The following is an 18,679-nucleotide window of genomic DNA, read 5'->3' as shown; positions in this document are numbered from 1 at the left end:
CATTCTTGTCCAAGGGTTGTGAGCTACGTGGGGTGTCACGCGTACTGTCAAGGTTGACAGCAGGGGAGGACGATAGGGAGTTATCGGGGACGAAAGACGGCTGGAAAAACTATATAGAATTTCATTATAATTGAAATGGGGCTTTCGGAGCGTTAATTTAGATGGAACCGGTTACTTAAAGCAACGATCAAACCCAAGCATTAGGCAAACAAAGTTGTCGTATGCTGTCTAGTGTTGCTCCGCTTCGCGGTGCAAAATAGTTCAATTAAATTTGTAGCAAATTACATTTAATTGAACTGTATAGCCAGCGCTTCGCTGCTGTGACCTCACTGCCTGCAGCTTCCGGTTGCTGTTCTGTGAAGCAATTAAGCACAGATTGAAGAGACAGTTTGCTAATTACAATTTACCATATCGCATAACATAAGCATATAACAGAGTCCATATTGACTGCGAATTTAATTCAAATGTGTTACATGATGACTCTGTACGTTGTAAGAAAACGCCTTTTTTTCGCTTTGTTTTGGGTCCGGACACTTTAAGCCACTGTCAACTCTCGTCCAGGTTACACTATTGCAGTTGCATATGCGGATTTGCATAAAACTTCTTCTAATATAAGCCGTCATGCACTCTCCAAGAGTGAACACCCGTCGGGAGGTTATAACGAGATATTTCCATCCAATTAATTTAAGCTTATACCCATAACGCCACTCACATCCATAATGGCATCAACCGAAGGTGCTATGACTTCCGCAATGTCCGCCAGGGGCATGCACGTCGCTCCCTTTTGCGTGGCAACGAGATTAGGCCCAGTCTCATTCCCATTTGCGCCTTTTGTCCCTCGGGTGAGACAATGCCCTCTGCTTTGACCCGGCACGTGATCACATTTTGAACCGGGCTTTAGTAGCTGTCGTTAGAGGTGAGATCCGGGAAGAGATGTACGGGTAAGAGTGTTTAGGGAGTCCTGACGTCTTTATCATTTTTTTGTGAAAATAGGATTGGAAAGGTATTGGAGTAGAGTTCGATATCTCGTTATGGGATGTGTGAGTCGCGTTTGAAAAATGTCGTTGTCATAGAGTATGAGAAAAAAAGTTTACCTCCCAGAAGTGTTATCAGTAGAGGTGAGCATGGGATAAGCTTGGCAGAATCTGTATCTGCGCGGTACCCGGGCATGTAAGATCCGCCACCGTACCAGGTAGGTATAGGCAGTTGTCTGGCGACGTAAAGCCCCGAATTATTATATCAACCCAGGTATATAACCGCTAGCTAGCTGTAGGGATCGAACCCACATCATCTGGATTACCGATCCAGGGCTCTACCAATTGAGCTAAGCTAACACGCCTCTCCAGCGACTTTTCGGGGTGCGTCATCTGAAGGGACGACAAACCAGCCACACACTCTCACTCACCCTCCTTTCACTCTTACATTTTTTGCTCACTCATACACACATTCATACGACGGAAATCGACGCAAGCGGCACCTGTTGAACAAGAGAGAAACTGATGTTCTGAGGCTGGAACAACATAGAAGGGACAGATACAAACAAAGCCTCAAATTGCCTAAGAAATCAACGATGAAAGATGAAAGTCACTGAAAAGGTTAGCTAGCTGTAGGGATCGAACCCACATCCAGAAGTAATCCAGAATCCGGTAATCCAGAAGATGTGGGTTCGATCCCTACAGCTAGCTAACCTTTTCAGTGACTGTCATCTTTCATCGTTGATTTCTTAGGCAATTTGAGGCTTTGTTTGTATCTGTCCCTTCTATGTTGTTCCAGCCTCAGAACATCAGTTTCTCTCTTATATAACCGCATCCGCGCGGATATCCAATATAACCGCAGATCCGCATTTATTGCCTTTGAAGGAACGCTATATCATCCACAGTTATCAAATATTTAGTTAAAGGCACACTTCGACGCCATTTCGAATTCACTGCGTTTTCTGAATTGTGGCTCCCTGTAGGTGACGTGGGCAGTGATCGCCAGAGACACTAATGCTTATTCACGGAAGAAATTTTACCTGCGCGGATTTCAAAACGTCATATTTCTATCCGCAAACAAGGATGTCGTGCGGGTATCCGCGCGGATACGCAGTTATAACCGCACGCACGCACACCTCTAGTTATAATGCAACAGCTTGGTCGACATCTACTCGTGGGTGGTAACATAAAAGTCACGCTAAAGTCCGGGAGGGTTCGATTGTGGCCACAGACTGCTCTGGCTGAGATTTCCCCTCACTTTTAGCGACATACTTGCCAAACAAATGTTGGCACGATTCCCTATGAAGTCGGCCCAGGACCCACGCTAACCCTCTCTTCCACTCTCTCCCGCTTGTTTTTCCTCTATATATACATAACATGTACACCGCTCATTGCCATGATGTACAAGCTGCTGACACGAATTATTATTATTATTTTTTTAGTTCAGTGAAATGATGTTTACATTGCGCTTAACGGCCACAGTTGGGTTTCAGATGGGTTTAAACTCTTCGGAGTGCTTCATTCGTTGTATTCATTGTATTTCACTACCACTCGACTGGACTGTATTTTATTTATTGTTTGATATTTTTTTGTTTACTTTTTGAATTCATTCGCCCGAATGAGTACTAACATCTTGCAAAATACTATATCGTTGTAGGTGCACACTTTCCTTGAGTAGGAGGCGAAATACGGGGTCTGTACGATGGGACTCTTTGAGAACATAGAAACACAATGCATGTAAACTGATGTAGGCTAGTTGTTGGAAACATTACCCTCAGTATGGGGAGATGTACGCACGGAGAGAAACGAACCTTTAGAGTGTCGTCCCCTCATCTCGGTGTCTCTTTTCATGCTCAAAGGAAATGTACATTACATCATCTCGCTTGCCTGCTGCACCCGCGTTCAAATAATTATCGATCCGTTTGACAAACTACATTCCTATAATATTTCGACACTCTTCGATGACAGTTTCGCCTTAGGACAGGACTGCGCCCATACAGTGTGTGTGCATGGACTTACCAACCTGCTGCATAGTTATGACAACGTTGTCTCGGCCTGTATCCACCAGAAAATGGGAACCCAATCTGTAGGCAATTCACGAGAATACAACGCATTGTTCCTGGACATTAGGGCGCGCTGGACTACAAGCCAACCTCCAAGTTCTATGCCCTAACATCTCAAAATTCTACGGCATGTAATTAAACTAAGTCTTACTTCCCAACACGAGCTTCGAGCACAGAGCGACCGTTGATGGCGTTTAACAATGCAGCGCGCGTATAATGCGAGCCCGCTTCAGAATTTTGAAACCCAGCCAGGGTTCCTCGTCTGCACGACGGAAATTCCGGCAGGGGCTCGCGCTGTGGCCCTTGCGACCTTCGCCGCCAAAATCGATGGAGCATTTTTTCGGTACGGTTGCAGTAGCGCCACGCCGCGGAGAATATATTCTTTTAATGAATAGGGAATAATGGGGAGAGTTTTGTGGTCCCCTTTTCTGAAAAGGATTGCTGGAATGTCTGGGAAAACTGTTCGTTGGACTTGAACTCAGGATGATATGTGGGAAATAAGAAGAATGGGTAGGGTTGTAAGAAAATATGGGTAGAAATATAGAGCTAGTTGAGCGCCGGATTAGGAAGCGTGAAAAAAAGGACACGGAATATATGGAGGAACGGTTACTCCTCGGGTGAGTAAATGCAGTTTTTTATTTATTTTTTTACTTGAACCAACAATAAATGCAAAAAAGTACAGAAAACAGACGCGAACATTTTCTACTGCGTCACGAACTCGTCCAAATTTACACTGTTGGATTATAACTGTTTTTTTTAACTCTTATGGAAGCCAAGCTGTTCAAATTTCGCCCCCCACGACAGCTTCAGAGCTGAGTTCCACGCAAAATCGCCTGGAGCATTCCGAACGTAAGAACGAAGAGACGCGTGTAAGGTCACAACCAAACTCAGCCACGGCCAAACTCTGTTATGCCATTATGTGTTGCACATTTGAGACGTTCAATTTCGTAAAATGTCTACTCAGTACCGTATACTATACAACACTCCCTTCTGTTGGGATACCCGGGAATGAACATGCAGATGCTGCTGCGACAGCCGCGCTTTCCTCTTACATTAGCTCATTTGATGTCCCTTCTCAGGACCTTCGCAGGGTCTTGAGGATGAAAATAAACAGCACATGGCAGCAACACTGGGACACCCAGCATCAAAATAAGCTTAGGCTCATTAAGCAGTCAATCGAATACTCCTATTGTAGTGTCGAAAACCGCTTACAGGGTATCATTTTAAGTCGTTTAAGGCTTGGTCATACACATCTGACACACGGTTTTTTGTTGCGTGGCGAAGAGCCACCAGAATGCATGCATTGTGGGGTACAGCTGACTGTACTCCACCTACTCATTACATGCCCATTACAGGAAAATCACCGTCGTCGCCATTTTAAAGAATTTTACCAATATCATGTGCCTTTTCACCCTGCTCTATTGCTTGGGGATGAGCCGCTTTTACCCTACATGAGAATTTTCAACTTTTTTAGAGATATCGGCTATTTAAATGTTCTATAGTGTGAATGACTTTCTCTTTTACCGTAGTTTACATCTCAAATTCTGAGATAATTCGGTTTTAATTGAACAGTTAGTTTTACCTTTCCACACACATCACAGTTTTGGCGCATTATAGTCTAGTTGCTCATGCGCCATAAAAACTGCAATCATCATCATCACAACACTCCCTTCGTAGGGAGCCCACGTCAATTTCCACTATTTGCGGAGCGTTTCTTTGTTCACAACTCGAATTGCAAAAAAAAAAAGAAAAAAAGAAGAAGAAGAAGAAAAGCATTGTATGCGTTACTTTCGCGGTGCCATTTTAAAGCTAAACATCAGAGATACACTGTAATCGCGCAAAATGTCAAAACCCATACAGGAATAACGAAAGGTATGCTCTACGTTTATTTAGACACAAATACAAAAGTAATGGAAAGTATAACTGTTGCGGAGCTGAAGCACACAAACAAGTCTCAGCGTAGCGTAATTGGTTAGGGCTCTGGACCGGAAATCGGGACGTTCGATACCCCGCGTCCGCTGTCTGCCATATTTCAAAAGTCATGCTTGAAATATTCCGCATATCTATAGCTCAGCAGCAATTGAGAATCGAAACACGTTAACTAAAAATATAAATGCAATAACTATATACCCTAATACCCTGATAGGAATTTTTCATGAGCGAACTCAAGATTATGTCGATTAAGAATGTCCACCCCTGATTTGCACGCCCATTAAGACACACCCAAGAACATAAAAACTACTAATGCATAATAACATTCTGGCTGGTGCAAGAGGCACCAGAGAGTTATTCAGCCTTGACTTGTTTTTTTCGTTCTTTTTTCTTTTTTTTGTGCTGTTCATTTCCTTTGTTAATTCTCCGTACTTACGGATATGTTGCCTACGTCTCAGATTATTCCGTAGTTCAAAGATTCTACCTGTTTGGTAATTAATTACGGACCATAAATCTAGACTGTACGATGGGCGTGTGATTGAACAGGAAGGGGAAACCCCTTAAGTGCAGTCGACTGTCCCGAGGCTCATATATCTATACACTTCCGGGTATGCCACTCGTAACACAAAGCACTACGTATCTGGATCACGAGGTGCCATTTTCACCTTACATAAAATTTAAGAGCAAAAAAGGGAAGGAACGCAGAAAGGGGGTGTCATTCAGAGTGTGACACCATTCGGCGAGCTTTTTGACGTCCTGAAAGACGGCTTTATTAACTCGGGAGTGGAATTCAATGGAGGCCTGCGTCGGACCAGCCATTTATTACAGAGAGCAGCTTTGTTTCCTCCGCTTGTGAATTAGAACAAAGGCCGTCGTCACTTTGGATGTCATACTTCATCACCCTGGCGCCTGGATAGCTGATAGCACGCGAAGACAGAGTGTCGCTCCACGCGGAGCGCTGTGTTAATGCGTTAATGCATTCTCGCCCACCCTGGGCTCGTTCATGACGCGGAAAATTGGAGATTTCTGGAAACTTGGTGTAAGAACGTATTTCGTACGTCGTGAAGTAAGAGATTTATGCAGCTTGGCTTCTTCCGTGGTTGATGTGACACCGCCAGACAGGCAAAAATATATAGTTTCCCCTCACGTTAGCAAAAGAGGTCATACGGGGCGACGGGAAAGCTACGAAAGGCTAGTAGGAAATTGCAACGGTGAAATCTGAACCCGAGAGGACTAAACAACATCGCGTTCTGAACTTCGATTGTGACAAGGTACAATTTCGTTCCGAATATGTAATTAGATATTGGGTTTACCATCGTGTCCCTCGTCTTGGGCATACGTTGTCATATTATCAGGGGCGTAGCCGGAAATATTTTTTTTGTGGGGGGAGGGGGGGGGTGCGAGCTGGGGTGTCACAAAGTAAAATCTATTTATAGGCGACCCGCACCCCTACGTCATTGATTACGTAACGCCGCCGCGCAAAGCACGCTGGTGGGCACTATCAGCTTTATCAGCCTATCAGCCCACGCGTTTTTCGCGCTTCTTGCCCGCCACAGCAAAATATATCCTCGAGCCGGTCTTCTCGTAACGTCACGTGTTTGTAAACAGAGGGTCGTCTATAGTAGTCTATAGATCTTAGCTCCCACATTTGTTCCCACAGGGGGGGGGGGGGGGGGGGGGCTCTAGTTCCTCAAGTCTCCCACTCGCTACGACCCTGGATATTACTTACCCTTAAGTAAAAGTACATATTTCGATGCCAGACTGCGTGATTTGCGCGAGATCATCGTGGATTTCCAAGAAGGACCCCTTTCAGACCCGGAGTTGATTATTATTATGTAGTTTTGACTGTGTTTCAATTGTTTACAGAACATAAGCACATGCATATTTTGGAAGCTTTTAGTACGTTGTGTTTCTTTTTTTTTTTTTTCTACCATGGGTGTACATGACAGCCGAGGGCCTGGCAAAAAGCAGCTGTGCTGCTTGACGTAGGCCACAAACCCCCGGTATGCAGTAGCAGTACACTGTTCGTACTAAAACACTAAACGAAAACTACTTACTAGACACAACTAAAACATAAACAGGTAATATAAACAAACATATAGTTCACTTCACGTACGGACTAAAAACAACTAACATAGGGACCGCCGTTTTCATATACAATTTCACACGCACACATAGCAAGCTGCGTCATTACAACAGTGAAACCCACTCGCATGCGCCCTTGCCCTTCTGCCATCAAGCAGCGTCACTTACGGAAACATGGTCATTTCGGGCAACTTATATTGGGCCATGTAGTATGAAAGGGCAGTAATACACTGACTACCAACAAAATGCAATAACAAATTCATATGAGGAGACCGATATGTGCTAATAAAATAGCTTTTTATGACATTAAAAGTTCTATTACTTGGATCGATACCCTGTTTAGTGAGTTCGTTCATGATAAGTCGGAGCGTCACAGTTAGGGATGTAAGATGCTGTAAGATGTACGAAATGATGAGATGGTGTATAACCGGGTATCACGGGGTAGGACACGGATGGGTACACTGGGTTAGATTTATTAAATCGAGAAAATATATGGTATTTTGCTTGATTGCTTTACTGTATGGCTTACAAAGTATATATATAAGAGCGGGTAAACGTGGTTCATTTTTACTATGTTAAACTTTTTGAAAGGTAGATTTGTGTGCGCGTCAAAGCGAACATTGGAGATAGCTCGAACTGCTGTTTTCTGATGCACAAGCAATGATTGAATAGTTTTTTTTTTTTGCGATGTTTTTTTTTTGCGATGTTTTTACCCCAAAGAGTGACAATCGGTTACATTGGACGTAACGACTGAGTTATATATGAACAATTTTGGTTGATGTCGGAAGTACCCATTTTTTGTCAAGAGCCCTATTTCCATCGACACTTATCTCCGTATACGTCACCAACGTGTTCATTCCATGATAAATTTTCGGAGGTCCTCACACCGAAGATCTTTACAGATGTAGATAGATTGATGGTGGTGTTACCAATTTGAAACGTTGTAGTCCACAGGATTAATTATCATTATTATCATCATCATCATTAATTATCATCATTACCACAGACCAGGAGCAAAGACTCAGGCTTACTTCCGTGTTTTTAGTGCGTATCTCCTAGAGCCATAGCCAGAGAAGCGGATCCAGGGGCGGGGGCGGGGGCAATTGTGCAATCGCCCCCCCCCCCTCCCAACGTCAGTTTATATACATTGGACTTCCCTCTCTCCCCTCCCCCACTACGCGCTCCGACAAAGAAACCGCTGCCCCACCTCCAAACCGACGGTCTGGATCTGCCCCTGATAGCCGTTACATGCAAAAACTCCTCCGGCGCGTATTTGAATAACAACATTTCTCTGCAATGCAGCGTAGCTGTGCAGCAAAAGCACGCTTTACAGGAAGCTAACATTATTGTGTCTTCCGAGATGCAGACTGATACTGCCTCTGTATTCGTCCACCGAATAATGTCTGGCTGTGGTTATTGTTGCACATATTTGCGTAATCTTGACTGAGAGAGACTATGCAAATTCTAGTTGTTCATGACACCGGTAAGTCATAACCAGACGGCATCACAAAGCAAGCACTAATACTGTTTTTCTAAAGCTGCCAGTACTCGTTACCTAGCACCAGCTACGAGTAAACAAACGTGACTTCTCACGATAAGAATTTTACAGTCACGGGCGAAGGCAAAACTTCCATAGTCCACCGCATCACGCGGAAACAAACTCCAGTAAAATGGTATCTAGGACACAATGATACATAGAATCAAAGGTGAGATACAATTTCCATCGTAATCCTTCCCGTGTGACGTATGACGTTTATAATTGAACTAGAGAATTTTTCGCGAAACTTCACGGGAGACGTCCGCTCGCGAAGTCTCGCTGTCAAGGTTTCACTTACTCTATCCTTTTCCCTGTCGCTTCTCATCTAGCTCACAGTTGGCCGCTTCTTTTTTTTTTTTTTTTTTTCGCTGGGTACTTTTAAGCACGATATTCTTGTCGCTTTGAAGTATGTATTTTTTGCGAGGATGAACGACTTCGTCAGCTTTGAATTGTGGGTGACTACTTTTGCGAAATAGAGCGCATTGACGCCATGATTTCTATGGAGAACTTCCATGTGTGGAGTGAAACGCAGACATGTGCGTATACAGATGACCATCTTCAAATTGTTGTCTTACGTGATTCGTGCGAATATGTCGGAGCGAGAAGAACTCTGATGGGGGGTATCGTTTATCGAAAGCAAGAAGGAGCAAGAAAAAATAAGAAAGAGAGGGCAGTTGCCACAGAGAGGAAAAAAAAAAAAAGAGGAAATCGGGAAACGACAGGGAAAAACGACAAAACGGGACACACCAACAAGACACACGACACATAGCAATGATCCGTTCAGCGCAAAGTTCGGTGGCTGTGCCATCTGGTGGTCACCTTCGGTTCGGTTCTGATGTGTCGTCGCTTTTTGGTCCAACAGAATGCCGACTGCATGCTCGTCAGTATGTTCCTTGCGCATTTAATACATTACCCATTTGATACGCTTGATACAATACACCTTATACATCGAATCTAAAAGCACTTACCGACAGCCTGTTTTTCGTGTATTTTTGTAGGATTTGGTAAATGCCTAAAACACATGTTGCTTTGGTTGAACATGACGGTCGACACAGCATCCTCTCCGAGGTCGTACTACGTGATATAAGGCGGCCGAAAGCGATTCTTACCACCAGCTAAGCTCTCCAACGTTTTCGTTGGGTTTTGAGCAGTTTCTTTCGCACAGACGCATTTCCTTCTGAAGTCGACCAAGGATGCGTAATAACCCTTCGCTGTTTCTCACTCCTTTCTGCTGTCCTCTATCCATCTCTCTCCGTCTTTAACCGCTCGTAGCCACACTCTTAAAAATGAACTTCGCCACATAGCACGCTCCTAGCCAACCATCATCCCGAATGACAACGTTCTCGCCCGTGATTTGTTGAAAACGGGAGGCGGAGCCTATTCTGTGCCTTGCATAATGGCACAAAATAGGCTCCGCCTCCCGTTTTCAACAAATCAGGGGTGAGAACGTTGTCATTCGGGATGATGGTTGGCTAGGAGCGTGCTATGTGGTGAAGTTCATTTTTAAAAGTGCACAGTTGCCTTGCGGTGTCGGCACAGAATTGAAAGGAAGTTGATTGAATAACGAGTACTCTGAAGTTTTTTCTACGCTGTGCATATACCTTATTGACTGACATGGAGCTTTGATTCGTAATTTCCCTCTCCACTTTATACGTTTTATTTTGATGTCTTCCATGTGTAGTTTTCGTAATTCCCAGGTGAAGGCCTTCTAGCCATATAAAAACTATGATAGTGGTTTCCACGCCGCTGTCGTATTTCTGACGTCTACAACGAATACCAAACTAGACTTCGTCCTATCTTGCTGTTATCTTGTCGCGTGATGCATTGAAATATAACCCGTCGCTCATGATCAGAGTTATAGCGCGGATGTAATTCGCCGAATTATGATTATTATTCTAAATGGACATGTAACATATCCACCGTACACTATTTTCTCTGCCGCCCCAACTATTTCCGCCCCAAACATGCACGGGAGCACAATTCGTTACTGATGTAGGGAGAGAAAGTGCCGCAAAAGCGAGGGATTAGAGTGCGACCTGAAATTCGGGTTGCACAAAAGGCTGCCTCTCGAACCCTTTGCAATGAACGCTTCCATTAGCGACCAGGCAAAGAGCGTTTCGATGTCAACGCGACGCCGGATGTGGCCTTGCAGTCAGCAGGGCTAAGAGCGAAAGAGCCGACGAGTGTATTGGGCCAACCGGGCGATATTGGGAGACCTTTTCAAGCTGTGTGTAGCTTATGTGCTCACGCAGTCAAGAGATCACGCAACTTTCTGATGGATGAGAGATGTAGTGGGAGATGGACGTGGAGTGGTAGATGGACCAATGCAGCGGGGTTTCTACCTCAGTATTCGATTCGAAGAGTGTTGTTTTTTGTGGTTCCAAGGGAGGGATAATTTCGATGTTGCGGCATATCATGCAAAGTCAGGGTGATTTCAGGAATAAAACGATCATAAAGGATAGGGAATTTTAGTAGGTCGGGAGCACACTCTTAAAAATGAACTTCACCGCATAGCATCCTCCTAGCCAACCATCATCTCGAATGGTATCGTTATGTGCCCCGATTTGTTGAAAATGAGGGACGTACGCCTTTTTTGTGACAATTATGAACAAGAACAATCAACAACAAGAACAATCAAGAATGAACAGAAAGTGTCACAAAAAAGGCGTACGCCCCCATTTTCAACAAATCTATATACGAATCTAACGATATCGTTCGAGATGATGGTTGGCTGGGAGCGTGCTATGCGGTGACGTTCATCTTTAAGAGTGCAGTAGCAGTCTACGAAAACGGTACGATAAACGAAGCCATCAAATGATATATCAGCAAAATGATGTCATCCACTTGGAACGAATAACACGATTGGCTTATCGTGGCTGAACCAAAACTCACTAATAATGAAAAACTTTATATCTCGGAAGATGGTCCTCGTCTTATGCATTCTACTAAGACTGTGCTTTGTAATATCATTATCCCCCCATCACCTTATCATTTCACATTTCATACCAACAAGTGTGGGGAGGGGTAGCGAGCCAGAAATTAAGTTAGTTGCCTCGCGACGTAAAACCACGAATTATCGTGAACAGATTAAGTGTGCAAATTTCCTCACTCGTGGTCACTACATGTTTTTCTTGTTTTTGTTATGTTTTTATACGTCACTGAGTGCCAATGTGGAGTTTCTGTAAATAAATAGCTCCGAAAGAATGGCGCAGTTTTTAACTCTCCATCGACAGCAGTCATTGTTTGCGTATAGCAGACGAAATTACATCTACTCCGTAGAAAGATCTATATTCGTGAATGAGAGGATATCAGGGTATAATTGGAAAAGCAGATGACGTAGTCATGCTCACATTCTTATAGGTTTACGAATTATACAGCTAATCAGAGGTACGCGCAAGGTACGGACACAATCACAGGTATACACACTGTGTGCCCCGAATTGCAGCTTACTGCTCGTGCAAACGCTCCTCACTAAAGGCTACAAATAAAGGATTTATAAACTCGCCTAAATGTTTCATGTTCAACAGTACCCTTTCGGAAGACCTAAGCATCTCGCGCTCTCCATTGTACACATTTAAACAGCGTCCAGCCCCCAACCCCAGACGTTCTTTCTTTCGGCTCCATCACAAAGTAGCTTGTTCCAGAAATACGAACAGCGGTCCAAAAGACATACGGAAGACAAATTTGAACGACGCGCTAACGAATAGATCCAACTTGGCAGCAGCCGTGCGTGTCCGTTTACCACGAAAACAAAACGTTTAAAAGTGAGAGCAACTCTTACAAAATCAATCGCTTCTTCCTCCGGTCATCCTGGTCACGTTTCAACTCTCCTCTAGGCGTCGCTATCGTTTCTCCTCACCTCTCTTTCCTTTTTCGCTTCCCCTATAAACTTCCGTGGGATTTTCGAAGGAACGTTAAGCTTTACGGTTTCTGATTCCTCTGAAGACGTCGAACTCGAAGTCATTTATAATGGTTGGTTGAGCAAAGTATTAACGCTACCAATAATAATTCTGGTTTTTACGCGATGATAATGGGCAGTGCCATAGTTTCTTGATTAATTTTGCCCACCTTAAGGGCTCTGCATTAACGTTAATACAGTTAATAAACGAAGAGCGAGGCGATGTAGATCGTTGTGGGAAGAACGGGCAGGGCTGAAGAGCATTTTCATGAGAACCAGGTGAAAAAAAAAAGTCATTTATTACCTTCCTTGTTGTTTTATTGCTATGTTGGCTGCTACCTATTTATTTTTACCTTTTTTGCCCTTTTTGCCTATTTATTTGTTTATTGCTACCTCCCTCAATAAACTATATATCCTTTTATGACAAGTCATTTTTGTCTCATACACGCGGAAATATATAATATTTTTGCTACTGTATTCACTGAGTGTTCACGGGCATGCCGTAAGATCTTTACACGCGAGATCATAATGAAAGACACCTATCCACGTACTTGGCGTATGTGTCACTATGCTATAGTAGAGAGTCGCTAATATATTGCAAGTGCAATACAGATCGCCTGGCCATATGCAATATATTAACGTGGATATTACCTGGGTCACGGTTGAATCGATTCCTAAAGGGGCTGCGATACCATAAATATGTATGTGGTTCATTGAAACGTGTACGCAAGCGCAAAAAAAATATTTATTTTTCGACGTGTGGTAGTTGGTGAGATACAGACCTTCGAACAAGCAGCGGCGTCAAACTGAGGCCAACCAGAGAAGCGACGGCCTCTCTAGGTCTTCTACCATTATTTTCTGGGAGGGTCTATCTACCATTCCTATTGATGCCCGTTAGCACGTGACCTCTCCCTCACTGGCTGAGCCCTCATATCAGAGCCAGACGACGTTCGGAGCTACACCATTTGCTATACAGCTTGGTCGCATGTAACCGTGTTTTCCATTTATCCGACGGCATAACTGAAGGCATACTGTCAAAACAGGCAGTTTAGCAAAAATAGGCAATTGATGCATTACTTTTTCTCACTTTCCTTCTACGGTTGGTTACCATGGAGTTGCGATTTCACCTTCCCGGTTTTTCCACCAGAAACTTTCTGTCGTACAATAAATCCTCCTTCCTCGCCAGTTCAAAACTCGTGTTAGAAATAAAGACAAAATCGATCCCCGTTCAACCCCTTCAAGAATCGCTTCCAGTGTCACTGCCGGTTACATCCCTTTTTGGAAACCGCTTCCTGAATGCGAGGCTTTCTCTTTTGGAAAATCAAAACCAAACGTAGAGAGGAACCGCCTTGTGCTTCAACCGCATATAATTACAGCCGCTCGATATTAGTTCCTTCGCATTGGTAGGTAAGCGAGAAATGCCGAAAGGAAGTAAGTAACTCTTGTTAGCGGAGTCACCGGAAGTTCGTTCCCTCTTCCTTCCGCCTCGTCAAACAGAGCAGACGACACAAAGCTTCCGTGGCGCCCTCTTCTCTTCCGCAGATTGAATGGCCGGCGGCGCTGCAGTCGCTAATGAGGATAGGGGGCGTTGCAATGGTATTCAGCACTGTCGCTTGTTAGCGAACACGCACCTGTTTACATGGAATAGGAAGGAGAAGGGCTTCCTGTTCTTACAGCTCGCCAAACAGTACTGAAGTTAACTAACACATGCTTGATTGGCCGGTACATCAGTCCTGGAGCGCAAGCTCTGTTTGAACGTAATTACAGGTAGTCTGTAGGCGCAGAAGGGCTAATATCTGCAGGGCTCTAATTGATTTTTGATGAATTATTACGTGCGAACGTATGTTCGCCTCACTCGCGTTAGTTTCGAAGCGATGTTATTAACGCTACGCAGTCTCTGGAAATAATTATTTTCGTGCATGCTCGTATTCTTTGGCGGAAAGTGCACAGACGTAACGGTTCTTCTGGGGAGCAAATATATAAGATTTGCGATTGTTTGAAAACTAGCCTAGGTTATCAGGTAGTCTACGAGGAACGACCATGGAATATATTCTCGTTCAACGCTGGTTTATCTCTGCGTAATCTCAAGAACAAAAAAAAAAAAAAGACTCGCTCCAGCGACGCTAGTCCAGCGTCAGCTCATGACGACACCAGCGGGGCAGTAGCGTAGCGAGCCTCGCGATAGGCGACCCCATCGGGCTTCCTGCCGCGTCACGGAGTGACGACGACCTCACTCATTCTTTTACAGGAGCACGGAAGGAGGGCGAGGAATCATACAGATCCTGCACTCCTGCACGCGCTACAGGTCAACAGGTCAACGCACGGTATTTGTCATACAATCTGCAGCTGCCAAAAAGCGAAAGAAAAAAATATGGGGGTCTCACTTCTCGTTTGAAATTTCTTAATCCTAATTAGCAAATTGTTCGTTGTCTTCAGAGCTCCTTTCTTGGTCTGTCGTTCTAACTTGCTAACGTCCCGGTCTAGAATCGAGCCCGCACTATTTATATCACTGTTCCAAGTGGCCGTCTGGAGGTGTCTCGTAAATCGATTGATGTCAGAAAATCCAATCAGAGCTAATTCTGCGCGTTCCCCAAAAAAAGACAAACACATGCCGCGTATTGACAGAAGGAAATATTCGCCTGACTGCGTCACACCACATTGAAGAGCAAGAGCATACGACACTGAACGCGAAACGACAATTAATAAGCAGCGGCAAACGCCTTATGATGCATAGTTCCCCTGTTAGAACTGTTGCTTTGCAGAGTTGTGCCTAACTCGTTACACGTAACTCGTTACTTTGTAAGGTTACTTTTTTTGGTAACGAAGTAACGATTCAGTTACTTTTTAAAAAATAGTAATAGTAACGGAATCAGTTACAAAAATTGGTAACTCGTTACTGACGTTATTCGTTCCTTTTCTTCAGCGCGGGGGAGCACATTTTGGCACTCCGTGTGGCGCAATGCGTGGACCTGCGTGACCCACGACCACGTGTGACTCATTGCAGTCCCTCATTGGATGTGTTGTTGACGTGCTGAATCGTCTCAAACGAAGGCCCTTGTCTTTTCTCTTGTTTCCGCAATCTCCGACCATCACTCCCTCCCAAGAATGGGCACCAGTTGTGCTATGGCTACAAAAAACGCCTTTCGACTTCTAGCATTTTCTTGTCTTTGCTAAGCTTCTGAGCGACTTAAATTATGGTGCAGCCCCTCGTCTGTTTTTGGGAACCTTTGGTGATCGGTGGCACGAAAACCGGTGTATTTTCTTGTGTTTTCATAACCTCCGATCACCCCCACTTCGGCAGCAGATGTCTTCGCACGAAAGAGAACGAAGATCACTGATGTAAATTTCGAGTATCAGCTTCTTGTGAAGTGCAATTTCTCATTAATAACGAGGTGAAGGCAAGTCAGGGCATGTTTGTTGGCTCCTTTAACTATGCGGCGGTAACGTAAAAGTAACTAGTTATCTGTGAGTAACGAGAGCTCGTTACTTTTGTATGTTGGTAACGAGTAACGTATTTAGTTACTTTTTCCTGAAGTAACGGGTAACGGTATTTAGTTCCTATTTTTTGGTAACGGGCACAAGTCTGTTGCTTTGCCCCTGATTCTTTCATCATGAGACTAATTGACATGGCAAGCTCGAATAATTATTTTAATGTTCCGGTAAACGGATATGCGTACTGTAATTCAAAAGGATAATTTTTCATTGGACAAACTCATGCCGACGGCAGTTCGACCCCAAAAGCGAACGAACGAGGACAACAAATTATGAACCTAAAGAGCTCTGCCAGCGAAACGCAAAACCGTACACTTCCTTTACGGTGCAACAAAAAAACAACATCAGTTTCACTACACTTGGAAATAAGAGAAAAAATATCGCGGACGATACCCTTGGGAAATAAAGATGGCTTTTGACAGATGATCTCATTGGACGCGATACGTGCTGCCCTCCGTGTTCAGTTATTTATATTTATGCTGAGGCCCGGCATTAATGCATATAAACAAGGGACCATAATAGATGGCGCTCGCTGTGATGTCGATGAAATCAATGATGTCGCTGCGACTGCTCACTTTTCTTCGTTTTGTGCTTTCTCTTTTGGTCGACAGTCGAATGGGTTGCGCCAGTTTAATGCAGTCTGTACTTTGATGAGTTTTTCGATAATGCGCTCGAGGGCGCTTCAACAGTTGATGCTTTTTTATTTTAGAAGATTGAAGAGGTTGGGATATGTCCAGAGCGTGGGCTAATCAGTAGTTGAATGTGTGTCCTTTCCTTTTTTTATTTTTATTCTAGGAACATCGCGTTTTAGTTCGAGCGCGCGCATTTCAGACTTTTGCGTTTCGTATTGATTGATTAAACACATTTATTATCCATGGTATCCATCACTACGACTCAGCATTCATAACAGACCAATAAGACAGCATTTAACGACGACGACAACAACAACAACAACAACATAGATGAATGAATGATGATGATGTGGGACGAGCGCCACCTTATGCTTTAAGAAATAGAAGTTTGGAAAATAACTTCAAAGGGTTCCCCTTGTTTGTGCAAATTGTTCACCATTTTGGATACCTCAACGAACCCTATTTAGGATTTCGTCACGAAGAGCAGTTAGAGTTGCAAGAGGAACGCTTTCTTTAATCAGAGTCTTTTATAACCGAACTACAGAGGCACGCAATAAGGTGTAATATCGTCCCTTTTCGCGATAAATGCTTTTCACAAACTTCTGTGGTATATACCGCGAGTCGTTTTTTTTCTCTGTGGTTCCGTGTGAAACCGCCTTCTGCTTATATGTTTGGTTAGTTGTGTTGGATTACATTAGCTTGGGACGGTTTGAATTTGAGTTGGTTTTGGGTTGGGGTGTGTTAGGTTGGTTTGGTTTGGGCTTGTAGCGTCTCTTACCATAATCGGGGGATATATGAAGCAGGACCTGATTCTACCCAATGAGATGGGACATTAAATTAAATATTCCATGACTTTTAAAAGCAACGGACACGGATGGTGCTCACTGCACCACTACAACGAGGCTTTATTTTGAAGACAACGGATGAAGTGTATGATATCATAACAACCACCAGGACCGGTTTATTACCGGATTCGGAGGTATACCAAGCTGCTCCCGGTAACACTTATGCCTGTCATACACTTCGTTCCTCAGCATCAGCTCACCTGAGGTAGAATACTCGCAATAGCAAACAGAAGAATCAGCAAGCTACACGTACGGTGATGCAGCAGCAGATGTCATCAGACTCTGGATCATCAGCTGCAGTCACCCCAAAAATCTACAACAAAAAAAAATGCCATTTTCATATCGCGTGCGCAGAGAGTATACGCTACAACGTTGCGCATTTTTATGCTGCTACTCGTGATGACACTCGCTTTTCCAAAGGCCGGCCGCGTTTGTTCCAAACTTTTACATCCCCATGGCGGGGGGAGGGGGGATATGTTTATTAAGAAAAAAGAAAGGAGAGGTCAGCCATGGCGGGGCTTCTTCCAAGCTAATAGGGGAAAATAAGCGACAGGTGGCACGCCTTTAATTTCTGCTGCCTCCTGTTTAAACGTTTGTTTTTTTTTTTTTTTCGCATGCGGCTTAGCAATTATTATTGTACGTCTGGTGTCCTGCCTCATTTCTAATTCTATGTAAGGTGTTTTTTTTTGTTTTTTTGTTTTACAGTATAACGCTGAACTTCACGCACACTTAGAGAACGGAATGACACGACTTTCGTGTTCTTCTTCTTATTATTTTTTGTACTTCTTCTATTTCTTCTTGACAAGGAAATGGAATTGTCTATCGGATATCTCTGAGCGACGTATGGGCATACCACGTGATGTAATGTAACATATTTCTGTCTTCTCTTCTGCTCTCAAATCCAATCAACCTCTCATTTTTTATGCTTCCAGGTGTCGTGGATACGTCGTCGGGACCTGCACGTTCTGACTGTCGGTCGGTTTACATACACTTCCGACCAGCGTTTCCAGACCATCCACTTGGACTCCACTGACGCGTGGACACTCCAGATCCAGTATCCGCAAAAGAGGGACGCTGGCGTCTACGAGTGTCAGGTCAGCACGCTGCCCAAGATATCGCGCTTCATAACGCTCAACGTCATTGGTGAGTTTACCTTTGTGATAGTGTGTAAGATGCCGGTGCTACTGGTGTCGATGATGGTGATGATGATGATGATAGAAG

The 18,679-nt window shown here is 44.0% G+C and overlaps 1 protein-coding gene and 1 non-coding gene across 3 annotated transcripts in view; one reads left to right on the top strand and one right to left on the bottom strand.

Annotated features, from left to right (window-relative positions):
- Positions 1-18,679, top strand: part of LOC135389091 (kin of IRRE-like protein 1) — a 301,960-nt gene that overhangs the window by 272,097 nt on the left and 11,184 nt on the right. For both annotated transcript variants that reach the window (XM_064619056.1, XM_064619057.1), the window contains exon 3: positions 18,391-18,601. In XM_064619056.1, coding sequence (XP_064475126.1) covers positions 18,391-18,601 — 211 coding nt within the window. The remainder of the gene's footprint in view (positions 1-18,390; positions 18,602-18,679) is intronic.
- Trnat-ggu (transfer RNA threonine (anticodon GGU)) lies at positions 1,262-1,334 on the bottom strand. The gene has a single exon. It is a non-coding gene; the product is annotated as a tRNA-Thr (tRNA).

Source organism: Ornithodoros turicata, chromosome 3, assembly GCF_037126465.1.
Source record: "Ornithodoros turicata isolate Travis chromosome 3, ASM3712646v1, whole genome shotgun sequence".
In the NCBI taxonomy this organism is placed as follows: domain Eukaryota; kingdom Metazoa; phylum Arthropoda; class Arachnida; order Ixodida; family Argasidae; genus Ornithodoros; species Ornithodoros turicata.
This window is presented reverse-complemented; position numbering and strand designations above follow the sequence as displayed.